Source organism: Hippoglossus hippoglossus, chromosome 24 (assembly GCF_009819705.1).
Source record: "Hippoglossus hippoglossus isolate fHipHip1 chromosome 24, fHipHip1.pri, whole genome shotgun sequence".
Taxonomy (NCBI): domain Eukaryota; kingdom Metazoa; phylum Chordata; class Actinopteri; order Pleuronectiformes; family Pleuronectidae; genus Hippoglossus; species Hippoglossus hippoglossus.
The window spans coordinates 13724910-13741299 of record NC_047174.1 but is presented as its reverse complement, the minus strand read 5'-3'; the positions used below and the strand labels follow the sequence as shown (position 1 = coordinate 13741299).

Sequence of the window (16390 nt, the reverse complement as noted above, 5' to 3'; positions counted from 1 at the left end):
CTGCGCGGAGACTTGGGGCCGTTAGTGACCACCGTGTTGCCTGGGACGCACGGAGGCGCTAGATCACTTCTGGCATCGATCCTTTACCCGCATTGACTTGTACCATTTTCAACCAGACGTGCTACTCATTCAGACCCCCCCCCCCCCCCTCCTCCCCCCTTCTTCGCTTTAGCTGCATGTCTCTCAGTCAGTCAGTCAGTGGCCCCCGGTCTGCTGCTGAGCCTGCGTCCGCCTCCTCCGCCGCCGCTCTCCAAAGCCGAGACGCGCCACAGCCACCGCCGCCGCCGTCAGTGCGGGCATGACATATCCTGGCAGCAGCAGTTGTGGGCTTCCGTCCGCCTGCTTCTGAGCAGATCACAACAGGGAGAGGAAGACAAGTAAAGAGTAGAAGACAGGGAAGAAGAAGAAGAAGAAGAAGAAGAGAGAAGTGACTCATTTCCACCGCTGCCGTGCGTCGAGAGGAGCAGATGAGTCAATGGCAGGGGCACAGCCTGGAGTTCATGCGCTGCAGCTCAAGCCAGTGTCCGTGCCCGAGAGCCTCAGAACGGGCACCAAATTTATGAAATGGGATGATGTAAGTAAATGGCAAGAGTGGGGGAATTCTCTCTATTTTCTCTCTCGATCGTTTGTGCACGATTTGTTTGCATGCATGCACCAACCGCCGGCATGCATTAGAGAAATCCATAGGCTACTCATGCAACAGTAGTTGACTGACGGGGACTGGCTGCTGGTTTAACATGCAACAGCTGTAGCGTCTCTGCTGACATGTGCGCGGATCACCGATCCACAGTGGCCTTATGTGTACATGTTTGCGCGTGGGTGAGAGCTTGGTGCGCGCGCGCGTGTGCCAGTGGGAGAATGTGTATTAAACATTTGAACGCCCCTCCCCCTTTCACTGGGAACCTTTTTTATCAATTAAGTGCAATTAATTAGTGTATGAGGGCTGAACACGCTGCTCCCAGTGTAACTACCAGGCAAGACCCGAATAACCACTGTTTCCTTTTTGTTCTTCCCTTCTCTTAATATTCTATACTGGCAGTCTAGCTGTAGTGAAATGACCTTGATTAAAATTGATTGCACACTGCTGCTGAGTAGCCAGTGAAAACATAATAGTAGTAGCCCCTTTAACAGACAGCCATGGCTGCACTGCACCTGCAAACACCACCTAGTATGGAGAATGGACATATAGCTCTTGCCCTACAAATTCAGTTTAAATGCATTTTGTTTAATGATTGCCTTTATCTCATATTCTGTTACAATAACAGATCTTTATGTTCTGACCGTGACCTTCTGCAGTTTATCTTTCTACATCTCCACACAGCCCATCTCATTTGAATAACTGCTGGCATTCCTCTGTTGTGTAGTGCATGTTTACGGTGGGAGCATTTGAATATGAGCACGCTTTCATTTGCGATGAGAAAACAGCGTAGAGGCGTGTCCACCTGTGTCTGTTTGCTTCACCGTCGCATGTGAAAGGAGAAGCGTGGTTTCATAAAGATCAAATCATACATGTTGATCACCACAGGAAGTCCTGTTTGGATCATTGGAATCTGTGCTGTTTATGTAAGTGACATTTTGAAGTATAATGTTATGAGATCATCCCAAGAAACACACACATACGAGAAATATTAATATTCACTGAGCTCAGGTTATTCAAGCGCAGCGCAGATGGCATTAGGAGCAGTGTTATAGAAGTGTGAGTGTGGCCAGTACAGATGGCAGGAAGGAAATAATTCACACTTGCAAACCTAACCACTCTGTCAATCATCAATCTTCAGCTTAAAGAAGAGAGCTTAAGTGTTTCCTTAACTTGTAATTACTAACGAGCGCTCACCTTTTCAGCTCTGTGGTTGGCGTGTTGTGAGAAGGGGTGGGCTCAGTGTGTGTGTGTGTGTGTCTGTTTCCCCTAACAGCCGTGTTTGTGTACTGCAGTTTGGACACAAGGGCCATATCTCCAGAACCAACTGCCCACCAGGCCTTTCCTGCAAAAACACACTCTCAAACACAGACGCATGCACAGATACTTTCTCTGTTTCATTTCCCACACACTCCTTCCTTCCTCTCTCCTCTGTATCATTTCATGGAAAGAGTCACAGAGATAGACAATGCAATACGTTGTCATTAAAAGAGAGGACTGCATTTTCCACCTATTGTTTTAAAAGTGTTGTGGCCCACTCTGACCTCTCTCAACCAAAATCTGTACATGCAACAGACACTTATAGGAAGTCAGTACGATGTTGAGTTTTTTTTCTTTACTCCAGAGGGTGCTTTTCGTTTTTCTGGCAGACACGGTGGCCGCAGGCATTTTCTATTCGAGTTGCTTGTCCATCTGTCAGTCTCATTCTGAGGAAAAGGATATTTCACAAATACGTTAAAGATCGTTTTTCAAATTTGGCACAAAGTGTTCACTTGAACTCAAGAATGAACTGATTCCATTTTTGGCCATAACTCGGGAATTCATGTGCAAATTATAACACTCATTTCTGATGGGATACAAAAATGACTATTTATATCTGAGATGAAAGTGCAACTTAATTGTGTATCATCTCATTATATTCTGCAAAAAACACTTTTCTGGCCATTTTTCAACTCCATAACTCACGAAGAGAAGGGCAGATTGTGACCGTATTTCCTGCAACGATGGCGGATTCGCACAAACAGGGAAGACTGCACATATTGTCACACTGCTGAACATTCAGTAGAGTCAAAAAGTTGTCTCTACTGAGCGAGGTTGGCATAACACACTACATGAACAGCAGCCACGAGTTTTCAGGAGCTGAGTGTCTAAATGGTGAAGAGCGCTGCCAGCACTTCAGCACGCAGCGCTCGGCGGTTCACTGTTGAAATAGAATAGAAGAGCAATCAGAAAACCTCTTGAAATGTTTTCTGAAAGTGTCGGAGCTGCAGACGTCCCCGACCTTCCTCACACAGACATGCACATACATACTTTGTACTTCTGCTGCTGCCACTTGCAGACCGGCTGCCGCTGTAACGCATAAAATAACAGGCTGTGGTTTAAACTATCGCCTGAGTTGTGTTATTATTTGTCAGCCTGAAGAAACGACACATTCAGCACGACGGTTGCACTCTGTTATGAGAGTGAGGGACGGGCAGACATCTGAAATCCTTAGAGCTTTCGTGTTGAAGATCCCTCACGGAGACGGACGAGGTCAGAAATATGTGAAAGACGATGCTGAGTACGCTTGAGCAGATTTTTTAAATCTCGTATCAGGCCCCTCTGGTGTGATGTGCGGTGAATAGGATATTATCAAGCGCCACAGGGGAGCATTAAATCCCTTAAAGTTAAGAGATGCGTCGTTAGCATTGAGAGCAAGAAATATGCTCAGCTCAAATCTCCTCTCTAACATGTCTCCCTCAGGTGATGGCTAATGGTACACACTCTTCGCTGAAAATGTGAGCATCTTCTACCCCGGATTTGTTCCCCTCAGGGAGTCTGTTTCTAACTTCAACTAAAGAGGACGCCATCACCGCCTAATGTCTTCCCATTAATGACAAAGCCTCAAAGTAGTCAAATGACAATAAAAAGCGTGAGCATTACGACTCCTTGTAATCTCATCACTCTGAAGTCTAATCCACATCGTTGTGTGGTTTCTTTGTAAATGCAGACCCATGAGGAGATCTTTGAGTCCATAATGGCTTAATGTGGTTGTAGTGGTGGTCTTAGAGAGATAGCTCATTAAGAAAGAAAGCTGGTGAAAGTAACTGCTCTCGCATCATTAGGCAGATTCCCGGTGCTCTCAAGCCTCCTTCCCGTCCCTCTGACATAACAGATAATCCATCAATCAGTGCAGCTCGCCCACTTAGTGAATCCTTGACTTGGTTTATTGGGAATATAAACTTTGTGACATCAAGTCATCCAACAAATTTATCTATCAATTCCATAAATCTGTGTCTGTCTTTCTGTGTCTTTGTGGAATGCATATCTTGAGAAACGTTCCTCTTATCTGCTTCAAACTTTGCACGTGTATGAGTAAGGTAATTAAACTACACTGTAGAATTTGGTGCGATTTTGGACATGTGATACGTTTTAATATTAACAATCTTTGAATAAACAGGTGACCAGGGAGTCATCTGCGTATTATAGGTTGTTGATCCCTACAACAGCACGTTCACAACAATGTCAACAACAACTGACTCTCCAGTTCAGTGTTCTGCATACAAAATCACCTTTATGAGAACTTTGAATAAACAGGTGAACGGCTCTTTGTGCAGAAACAGCTTCAGGGTTCTGTGGACTGAGTCCTGCAGTCGGTCTTTCCTTCCTCAATTACTGCAGTCGGCTTTTTACAGTCTCAGAAAGAAAGCTGCAACCAGCATAAACAAACAGCCCATTAGAAATTTATAGGAGTACCCACAATATTCAGAGAGATATTTATCTGTTAAAATCTAAACTGAAAACATTGGGCCATGGAGTGTAACTCAAGGAGAGATCCGCAGTATGAAGCGTCAACTCTTATGACATGCTGTATCTAAGAACTGCGAACATTCGGCTTTTTTTCTTCCTGCCCTCGGGCTCTAAGTACTGTGTGTGTGTGTGTGTGTGTGTGTGTGCGCTGCACGCGTTCGATGGTTTGAGCTGCGTCTTTTGTCATTCAACCAAGCCTGTAAAGATTGTGCCGTCATGTGAACAGAACCAAAACGATTCCTCTCGAGTCTCTAATAGATTTCATGGGAATGGTGGGTTGCCATAGCAAGGGTCACTATAGCAAATGCCTCCGATGCAGCGACGGCCGGCAAATGAGTCGTTTACTTTCCTCTTGTTTCCCTTTTTTAAAATTTATTTCTTCTTTTTTCTCCATGGGTTCATAATGAGGTGGAGTTCAGTGTGCAGCAGGTGTGTCAGGCTCTATAAACCGCACTTGTCTTATTTAGACAGTGTGAAATGATTTCAGAGCACTAATGGTTCTCTGCACCCCGGCACAGACTCCTCTGCTGTCTACCAGCTCGCAGCTCAACCCTTTCATGATGCCCTACACTGCAAGTCGCATTGGGTCGCACCCAAATCTGACAGGCATGTTGCAGATGCAGACCATTAGCGCCGTCTCCAAATGCTGTGATAGGGACATCATTAGAAGCCTTGTGAGGTCACTTTGAAGATTTTCTTGCTCTGTACAGCAAATGCAGTTTACATCACTTTGATCCCAGAGCCATGGCTGATTGAGGAGCACAATATGCTTCTGTTCAGCTGCACCACAGCCACTGTGGACACAGAGAGAAAAAAAAAAGCAAAGGCTCTTTCTTTTTATAGAAGCGTCCAATAATATCTGGCATTGCCATGTAATGCCTCAGGGTCAAGCTGTGCGTGCGCGCCTGTATGTGCGCGGCTTTGAGCTGTCTGCATGTGGGAGCTGTGGGGAAGCATTTGTCTGTTTCAAGACGGGAAAGATTGAAACATCAGCTGTGAAACAAGCGGCAGTTCATGTTTGCAGTAACAAGCGCTCACACACACACACGTACACACGCATACGCACACACTCACACACCAGGCTGCTTGGTCATTTGTGGTGATGCCAGGTCATGGTGGGGGAAAGTACCATAGAAGGAAAGGATTGTGTGCATGCTTACAACATAAACAGCACTTCCAATGTCATTGCACACTCTGGTATGCATGCAGTATTAGAAAAACGAGAATAAGAAATTATCCTAAGAAATTAATTACTTGATCACAACATCATGTGCTCATGTAAAAACACAGACGCAAGCACACACATTGACTCCAGATGTCTTTTTTCTTGTTTTCCTGCAGGATTCTACCGCTGTGACCCCGGTGACTCTGACAGTTGACCCCAAAGGTTACTTCCTGTATTGGACAGACCAGAACAAGGTGAGACATGAAACCAACAAGACCAACTGACATGTTTTGGTCTCGAACACAAAGGTCACTCGAAACTGTCTTTGCCCTCCTGACTATTAAATTCTGAGCAAGAAATTCGATCAACAGCTGCTACAACTTAATAACACAACAGGCTGCTGTACTATGGATAGACATAAAGGATACAATTCAGGAAACGTATTGATCAGAAAAACACACCACAAGGAGGTTAACACTCTTAAGCACGTCAGTTCTGAAATGTTAAAAAACAATTCAGCAAAATGCAATGAGGTAAACACAACAAGGTATTCCACCTGAACTGTGTGCTTGCATGTATAAGATTAGTGAACACAGTGCGTCGTCACATGGTTTGCATTGCACTGTGGTTAAATGAATTAAAGACAGGACTGTTTTTATATTTTTATCCCTAAGTCCTTTGAAGTCTGCGCACTTGATGCATCAAAAAGTCTTCTTACTGAAATCATCGAGGACACTTGAATTTTTTATTCTTCCGCAGTGGTTTTGTTGGTCTGAGGACTTTAAGTGAGTCATGAAGGAAGTAAATCCCAGAATAAATTTAAGTGCAAGGAGCTTTAGTGCCATCCGACTTGTTAACCCCGATGATTCACTGGGGTAAAGCACGAAAGATACAAAGTACTTTCTGCTTTGAATGAATTATAGTCAATGTGAAACGACCTAACCTGAGCAGGTGTCAGTTCTACAGTGTTTGAATTGTGTTGTCATGTTTCACAGAGCGTTGTTTGAAACTATCCAACTTTATCCTCTACTACTGTCATCTGATCTTTTACTGATATCCATGGCAACACCATGTAGTTCTGTTCTGGCCACATTAGGCGCACATTATAATTATCACAATTAGGATTGTTAGAAAAGGATTATAAAGTAACCTGGGAAGCGTTTACACAATTCTTTTTTTTTCAAAACAAAACATACAATACAAACATAAAAAGACAATAATCACAAAGGACAAAAAAAGAGAAAGCCAGACTGTACAGAGATACGCGACAGCGTTACAGCCTATACTAATCAATCAATCAGTAAAAAAATAAAGCATATGGCGAGGAATAGCCAGAATGGGTATCATGCAAAATTTGGGGTGTCATTCGGGAAAGTTATGGCGCCTATAAATTGGGCCCCAGGTGATCTCAAGTTTTTCATGAAAACCTTGCGTGTTGCTCCGAAGCCTCTCAAGATGCATCCCTGAAACTAATTCCATTAACCATCTGGACAAACAAGGAGCACTGGTAGCTTTCCATTCGCTGAGTATTATTTGTTTTGCAACTAACATACCAAACACAAGTGTCTGCTGTACAGTATGTGGCAGTGCAAGAGAAGCCACAGAGCAGCCAAACAGGGCAACCAGTGCATCAGGTTCAATCTGTAAATCATACATTTTAGAATAGCATTTAAAAATACCCTGCCAGAAGGGGACAATCTTTGGACAAAGCCCAAAGGTGTGGCCTAGAGTGCCTTCTGAAGATTTACATCTGTCACATATATCAGAGATATTAGGATACATTATTAAAATGTTTTCTTTGGAATAATGTAATCTATGCATGACTTAAAATTGAATCCACTGCAACCTGGCATTAATTGAGCCCAAATGGAGTTTGTTTACACACTTTGCCTTTGTAGATGTACTGACATGATGAGAACACACAGACTCGTAAAAGATCAAAGATATTTTCATTGATGCTTGACAGATGGATTGTCTCGTGTCTTTGCAGTTTTACGTTGACATATTTGAGTTTCACTTTGCCTTACAGTTACATTGTTTTTAAATCTGTGCTTCACAACTCTGACTCATCTTCCTTCCTATCCGTTCTGAATTGAGCTACTGAAAGAGCAGTGCTGAAAAAGGAGACAGACACCTGAACTGCTGCACCTGCACCAGCACTTAACTTGACACCCGTGAGAATATTCCATAGTGCATTGTTTTTTTTTCTTCGCTCCAGTTATGGGTCTCATAATAACAAGGAACAAGGTTGTGAAATTTAAGTCACTTGATACGATCAGGCTGGGTAAATCAAGCACTTCCCTTCAGTTTGACCTGATTTGCAGATTTCAGTTTGGTCGTCATTGTTTGCTCCTTTTTTTGGATGTGTTTAAACCTTGAGTACATCTCTGCCCATCCAGTGCGCCTCTATTCTTCAAAAACCAATCCAACTCCAAACAGCTTTGATGGCTGTTATGTGCTTCTGTTCTATTTGTGTGTATAACTGTATCAGCACCGGCAGTCAGAGGTAGACTAATTAATAGCTACCATTGATTTTATGTTTGCCTAGATGAGGGTATTTCACTGGAGCCATGCGAGAGCATAGACAGGAGTGCTGACTGAGACTTTACTTTACACACACACACCTCTGCACACACACACACTCATCATTTATGAGTGTACAACTTCTCCTGTTTGGTGAGAAAGAAAAGAGCTTATTATGTTGGCACCCCACTATAAATTTATACACTGTATGTGGAAAAAAGAGGGGGTGACTTCTGGGCATATATACAGTTCTGTGAAGCAATCAATGAGGAAACACTTGGTTTTTAAAAAGCGAGAAAGACAGAGACAGAATTCAATGAACCCTTTTGCTTGCTGTCGGTGTATATATGGAAAAGTGTATGTCTGTGGTCAGAGGCATCCAGCATCCAGTGTGATTCTCCACAGAGAGAATTGAAAGAGGCCCTTTGGCATCAATTCGTCATTATTTCCTGTGCCTCAGTCACATAGTGAGGATTTTGAAGGATGAGGGTTTTGTCTGTGTGTGTGTTTACATGTGTGGGTGTCTGTTCTGTCTCTCAGCATCGAGAGCAGTGCTGCTGCACAAATAATAAGTCAAATTGATACCGAGCACAGCCCCGGACAAAACTCTATTAGGGCATAGAGGAAGGCACCCGCTATATTCCTCAGTGCCACAATCAACAGAAACGTGTGTGTGTTTATGAAGATGTCTTGCCCTGTGTCTTTGTGCACATTTATTCATGGCGGTGCTGCACATCTGTTCAGCAGACCAATTTAAACAAGCTACGATGCTCTGTCCAGTTGTTATGTGTGTGTTTGTTAGAGACTGGGCCTGATGGCCTGCAGAGTAAAAGCATTCCTCAGATTCTTCAGGAGCACAGCAGAACTGTAGCCAGTGTGCCCGCTGCGCTAACTTTCAAACAGACATTGTCACTGATGGATACAGTTTGTACAGTTCACTGTGTTTTCAGTTTTAGTATTTCCTGGAGACCTTGCATGAGCTCGTTTTTTTTCCTTGATGCACTTTTTATTCATTATTATATATTCTTTATCCAGTATCAATCATTTATTGACTCATGCTGTATAAAATGCCAAAGTCATTAATCTGATTTCTTTAGAGTTGACAAAATCTAAACAGACCTGCAGCTCAACCTTGACTTTAACACTAATGACTTACCTCACACATTTGCTGATTGACTTGGACTGACATTACATGGGTTTTATACAATTATTTTATAAAAATGTATCAAATCTACTTCTTGTTTCTTGACAACACATTCAATTACATTTCACAAGCAAGGAGGGAAAGGTGTTGTTGGCCGTGCACATCAGCAGTCATTTGTTAACTTTAAATCAAACTCTACGAAAACATGAAATCAATGATTCCTTGACACAGTCGGTGACATAGTAACAGATTTTTTAGCAGAAATATCACCCTGTAGAATCAATAAACAATTAGCGATGTTTAAGATAAACTGTCTGTCAGTGTTGGGTAGCCAGCAGTAAAATTAGCCTAACGTTTCCTCTGTGTCTAGTTCCCATTGACTAAAGCTAGGTTTGGTTGTTCCTTTTATCTTATTTGTTGAAATCCTCTTCATGTCCTGATGACTGTCAAATAAACAAAAAAAAGTGTGGCCATCGCAGGTCAATTAATTTCATTCAGACTGAATGACATGTTTCGCTGGCGCACCTGTCTGTCACCAACCAGCTGGCCTGCTTGCACGCACCCTGCGTGTTCTGTCACTGCGCTTGACCAGAGTCTTCAGCTGAGGAGACATACACAACCGAAGTAGAGACGATAGCGAGTGAGTCATGGAAAAGTCTTCGTCTAGCAGTTGTCAGAAAGTGTGCGTTCATGAGTTTTGGGGGTGTAGCTCTGACCAGAAGGCCGCTGGGAGGGGGTGGGATGTATCGGGTGCATTTTTTCAAACTGTAGCCTGCTCTTGCTAGCTTTTCCAGGATTACCAACCCAAACTTTATGTATTTACACTTTTAGGGACTTTAGCTATTGGACTTGTTTTGGGGCTTGTCTTCTTTATAGTAGAGACTATGTGAGCATGTGTGTGAGAAAAAAAGAGTTAAAACAGCCTCAAGCAAGCATAAAAACTTTATGATGCAACTGAATACAATTATTTTTTGTTTCCATCAACTTTTTCTGAATGTGATACTTGAAAATTAAAATTTAAATATGGAAACAGGTCTTAGACAGAGATGGGAAAGGTGATATAAGGGCTACGCTGTTTATCCAAAGGTTTGTCTTTTCCATCTTGTGACGCGTTCCTCTGTCAGAGTCTGATCCAGCTGTGGATTTCAGCCATGTTTGAAATTCAGAAAGACAAAGTTTAGTTTTGATGGAAGCAGAAAATGTGATGTCAGATCTGTTTAGGCCTCCTGTTCTTTGCTTTTACTTTCTGGCTCGCCTGTAAATTGATGACTCAAGTCTTTAAGAGTCCTGTAGTTTCATCCTGAGGTTTTTGTTGAAGTTGCAGTAAGTTTTGCTGACAATACGGCCTCTGCTTCAGAAAGGTAGTATTCTGTTGAGGACCTGTCAGAACTCTGACATGATACTTTTATTGATTCCTGATTGCCTGTCAGAGTAATCGAGATGACTTAACAATGGCAGCAGCTTGGGAGATGAGCGAAGACATTCTTGATCAAGAGATAAGCTTCATTGGATTTTTCACTTCCTTCCTTCGAATGGTGGACGCTTGCCAAAAGAGCAGCTCGAACAATGCTACACTTGGTGGAGATGAGAAGTTGAAGAAGTTGTTGAAACAGTGAATAGGGATTACACAATCTCTCGTTCCCCTCTGTGGATAGAAACAGGTGCAAACACTGTGGATTCTACTGTGAGCTCCACCTCCATGTCTGCGCACTGCTGTATTTTTAAACAGGGCACTGCTATGTAAACTCCCACAATCATAACTCTCCCGTGTTTGCATTTGTTTGGTTCAGAGTCCATTTGGCTGGCTTTTCATGTTTCTGCATTCTCTCTCCTTCACCTTGAAAGACCCCCCCCCCCCCCCAACACACACACACACACACACACACACACACACACACACACACACACACACACACACACACACACACACACACACACACACACAATGTACAAGCACTTCCACAGATGGAGGAGCAACATATTTGACAAAAACAACAATGATGGCACTGATGATGACACTGACGGCAATGATTTTTTTTCTCAAAAGCACAAGGAATGCAATAATACAATGTACATGTCATTTTTCCCAAAACAGATCACACTGCCTCGATGCAGAAAGTACATTGCCATATTAATAACTCAAGGAGTCTAAGCAAAATAAGTTAACAAATTACAGGATGGTATTGTTTAAAAAAAAAAGGGATAATAAAAAAAATTAAAAGAGAAAACATACACACACAATAATAATATTAATAATTAATAAGAAAGATAAAAAGGAAAAGGAAAGTCCAAGGGAAACGGAAAAGGTTTATGAATCTAAAGAGAGAGTCTTCAATTTGTCAAAGTATTGTATGATCGGCAATGATGCTGTTGATAATAATGTAAATGAGCATTACACTGCAATGAAATGGTAAGAGTGTGTTTCAATGCATGTTTCAACTCATCCGACATTAGGAATACATTTTCAACAGCGTCATATATTGGAGAACAAGTCAGTACTGGTCTAATCATTATGAGTGAAACATTAGTTCAATTCAAAAGAAGGCACATTTCCCACAGCTGTTGCATAACAACCCCTTTTAGGTTGAGAAAGAATCCTGGTGGCGTGCTTTCCCTTATTCAAGCAAAATACGCTGCATTTAAGAACCAGGAACTTGAATACATTTCTAGGTTCCTTCTTCATGGTTTTGAAATAACGCTCGTTTGTCCAGTTTTGGAACAGTTTAGGATCAGAGAATCTGAAATGGGCATTCAAATAGCTTTCATAACATTCCGTCAGTGACACATTGGTTGATTTGCAAAGCCTCTAATTTAAAATATTCACTCCTGTTTACAATGAACTGATGAAATGAGGCAGCAGTAACCAGCCTGACTGGTTTACATGACGTGATCCATAATGGCTATGTCTGCCCTCCACTATTGTTGACAACTTTACGTATCTCAGTTACAGTTCATTGTTAACCAGAGATTAGCCTGAGGTATTTAGAAGAGCCTTACTTACATATATATATCAATTGGCCGATATGATCCATATCTATAGGTATCTGTGTTTGCAGATATTCACTGATATGAAATTTTTTATTTTACAGGATTAACAATGCAACAAAAAATTGCATTTATGTTTATATTTTGGTTTAAAAAGTACATGCGTTTACATACATGTACTGTATATGTAATGTTTCAAGTAACAAACATGCATCAACATTTGCACCAGCACCCAACTCATCACACCCATACGCCCACACACAGTCACACGTGTAAGCACCTACACACACACTAACATTCCTATAATGCCCAACCAGGAACAGGTGCTTCTGTCATAGGTTAAAAATAATTTCTCCTCCTGTTGGTGGAGTCTGCTTTCAATGGGAGGAGCCATGAAATGCTGAGAGGTGGACTGACTCAGTCAAATTAACAGCCTTTTGGTTTAGTTGCCTTGGTTGCCATGAGACAGCACACACCTTGGAAATGTCACATTGTCATTCAGCCTCCGCTTTTATTCTGGAGATTGTTGCTACTTTCAAACTGATATCATTGTGTCCTCGCGTGTGTGTGTGTGTGTGTGTGTGTGTGTGTGTGTGTGTGTGTGTGTGTGTGTGTGTGTGTGTGTGTGTGTGTGTGTGTGTGTGTGTGTGTTCATTTGTTTGCCCATGTGTGCGTGTTCCTCCCGAGGCTGTGGTTATAACAAAAGGTTAAATGCGATCCCTCGGGGGATTTACGTTTTAGCTGTGAGCAGTAAGCATATGGCCTTGAATGATGTTCAGAGGTGAAAGACAGCTCACCCCAGGCCCAAACCAGACTCAGCTGCTGGGTGTGGGACATTTCTGAATGAGCCTGGAACGGACCTAATGCAGAACATGAGTAAGGCTGTTTTGGTGTTAAACGTAAACCTAATACACACTTGATTCACGTGCACGAGCAAAAGCACACACCCTTTCTATGCTCTGTCGTTGTGGAGTTCCCACATCTGTTTTCTCCAACACAGCAGTTTTCTGTGATTACCGGCTGAGCGCTCCTCCACCTCCGTCAGCACTATATAGGAGGGAGAGACAAAGCATAAATCTGCAGCCAATCTACTAAAAGTGAATTGTGACCTTTGCCAAGTCATAGCTTGATGGGCCTTATTTCATCTGTGCCGCGAGAAAATGGAGGGAGACAGATGGAGAAACGGAGAGAATTAGGAAGAAAAGAGAAACAAAACCAAAAAAACTATACAATGATGATCACTGCAAAGAAAATGAACAATTTCGAGCTGGGGTATGGTTTTACTTGAATGAATCACTGCTAACATAATGCAGATCGTCATTGCATTTTCATTGACTTTAAGGAGATGGGACCTGAAGATGTAATATGTCCGTACCATTTTAATAAAAACAAGCTTTCAAAGTCACCAAACATGAGGGTATTGACAGTAGCCATTTGATAAAACTTTGAGTGTTATTTTCAAAAATCCACTCAACCTTATACCACTTTGACATCTTGCTGCCATTGTTAAAATTTTCACATTGTTCCCTGTCACTGACCCAGTTTTAGTGCTGCTTATGTCAGATGAAAGCTGTGACACACCAAATTATCACGAAGATTAAATAGCCTTGTCTAAGAATAACTAATTATAATTAATGTTGATGAATGATGTTGCCTTACTACTTCTTATTTCAAGGGCTTTTATGTTTTTTTTGAATAATTTAAGAAAATGTCGTCCTCAAATATGGATTTGGACGTTGATTACAATGGCAACATTCAAAGCTTCAAAGCCTTTGAGTCAGTCCTAGTCTACAAGGCAGCAACGTATTGAACAAAGAATGTCTGGATAGGCAAAAATATATAGAAGATGACATGAAAAACTATGAAATAAGAAATTACAGTTTTCATTTATCCTCATGGAGCCGTGGTTTTATTCTGACAGTGACAGTTGATGGCGTTAATGAGCAAGAGACCAGCTCTGTACTTTTGACACATTAACTGGTATTTGAAATGCTCTGTTGCATTTTGACTTTAATTTTGCAGCTTTTGTGACACATTCACTTTATATGTAGATCTCAGGTCACAAAGTGTCACTGAGCTCTGCCTCAGATGTCTGATGTCTCTTCCGGCACAAGTGTAAGTCAACCATAGCACTATCAGCACTTTTAACCTCAAAAACTGCTTCTTAAAAATAGCGAAATCTACCTTCTCTGTTAGTGCCTTTCTTCTAAATCTCTCTCAAAGTTTTCGCCAATCTTTTTTCCCCATGAGTGAAAAATTCCCACAGTGAAATAGCTCAGTAAGGTGCTCAGACAGTACTATTATCTGCAGTGGATATCAGCCTCACAGGTGAGGTTCAGTCTTTACAGTGAACACTGAATAGCCAGCACTTCAGTAAAAGGTCAGGGCAGCGTTATTGATATCAGTCTTAACTGTCTCTGTACAGAATACTTATAGATGTTATTTATTGGTATTCTGGAGCAGGAGAAAATATTGTCAGTGAAGCATTTAAATATTATGACAGTTAAACCAGACACTCTATGTGATGTTATTTGGGAACGGCAAACGTGTGTACAACAAGGATAGCTTTTTTCAGTCTTGCAGTTTTTATTAGGTGGCATTAACAAAAGCTTGGCTCAGAGCACCAAACCTAAAACAAGAAAATGTAAACTGTTGAACTGCTGTTTAGCCGAGCAGAACTTAAATATAACACCGGCCTATATCTATATGTGGGGACTTGAGGTTTTAAAGTTAATAGCTCTTTGTTAGAGTGTCAGAGGCAGAAAAAGAGAGGTGTTAAAAGAAGAAAAGCGTTGCCAAGCTTCTTTTGGATTAGTATTTCCTGGGTGACTTCAGAAGGCTTTGTTTGCGCTTGAGTTAGTCCTGGATTTCTCCTTGAATTCTGATTAGGACTTCTTTTCCACTGCTCTGTGCTGGTCTGTGCGTAAACAAAACCACGCTCAAGCCTTCACGGAAAACACATAATGCAACACAGTGGAGGAGGTGAAGGAGGAGGGATTTGGTTCTGTTTATTTCCTCCCCTGAACAACTGGAGTACGCTCACAAACGTTGGAGCTGCGGATCCGGAAAGAGGGTTTTTGTGTCCATTTAGAGCCTCTTGGCTGCTTAGAGGCTCTGTCGCTGCCAACGTTGTTCGGCATGAATCTAAAGCTGAGCCTGCCAAGGTAATGGATGTGACTGGCTCTGACCGGCCAGCTCAGAAGAGGAGCTTACGCATTCTGAATTCAAGTGATAAGCTCAACCAATCAAATGGCTTGTAAATGATGTTGATGGTGCAGCAGCGACTGAAGGGTAACAGTTAATACAAGCCCACAGTCTGTAACTATGGGGATGAACAGGGGTAAGATAAAATAACAGGAAGACCATGAAATAATAACTAAAATACGATGAACATAGTACATTCAAAATATTCAGACCCCTTTCTTTTTTCATATGTTCTATTTTTTCATCAATACCCACTCTATACTCCATATTGACAAAGTAAGTACTTGGTTGTAGCACCCTTGGCAGCGATTTAAGCCTCAGATCTTCTTGGATATGACACAACAACCTTTTCACACCTGGATTTGGGGATTGTCTTTCATTCTTCTCTGCCGATCCTCTGAAGCTCTGTCAGGTTGGATGGGGCTCATCGGTGGACAACCACTTTAAGGTCTCCCCAGAGAAGTTCAAGCCACGGCTCTTGTTGGGCTACTCAAGGACATACTTTATGTTTTCCTGAAGCTACTCCTGTATTTTCCTGGCTGTGAGCGATAATGTGGCCATTGTCCTGTTTAAAGGGGAACCTTTAGCCCAGTAGAGGCCCTGAGCACCCTGGACCATTCAGTAAAGACATCGATGCTCTCGATTAAGCTTTGCCTCAACCCTGAGAAGTCTCTCCTGTCGCTACCTCTGATGCTGCATCAACAAGCAACATCATGCTTCACCATAGGGAAATGGTCAAGTGATGAATAGTGCCTGGTTTCTACCAGACAAGATGCCTAGAACTTAGGCCAAACAATCCAGTCGTAGTTTCATTAGACAAAGGAATCTTGTTTCTCATGGCCTGAGAGTTCTTTGGGTGATTTTAATGTGTCTTTCACTGAGGAAAGGCTTCCGTTAGACTTCTCCTTCATAAGATGGGAAGTGTGCTGTAGTGACGGTCCAT

At 42.1% G+C, this 16390-nt stretch overlaps 1 protein-coding gene across 2 annotated transcripts in view; it reads left to right on the top strand.

Moving 5' to 3' along the window:
• The first annotated feature begins 338 nt into the window (after positions 1 to 338).
• The window catches only part of LOC117758564 (1-phosphatidylinositol 4,5-bisphosphate phosphodiesterase beta-1), a 109407-nt gene continuing 93355 nt past the window's right edge, over positions 339 to 16390 (top strand). For both annotated transcript variants that reach the window (XM_034580344.1, XM_034580343.1), the window contains exons 1-2: positions 339 to 574; positions 5768 to 5845. In XM_034580344.1, coding sequence (XP_034436235.1) covers positions 476 to 574; positions 5768 to 5845 — 177 coding nt within the window. In that variant the 5' untranslated portion in view covers positions 339 to 475. The remainder of the gene's footprint in view (positions 575 to 5767; positions 5846 to 16390) is intronic.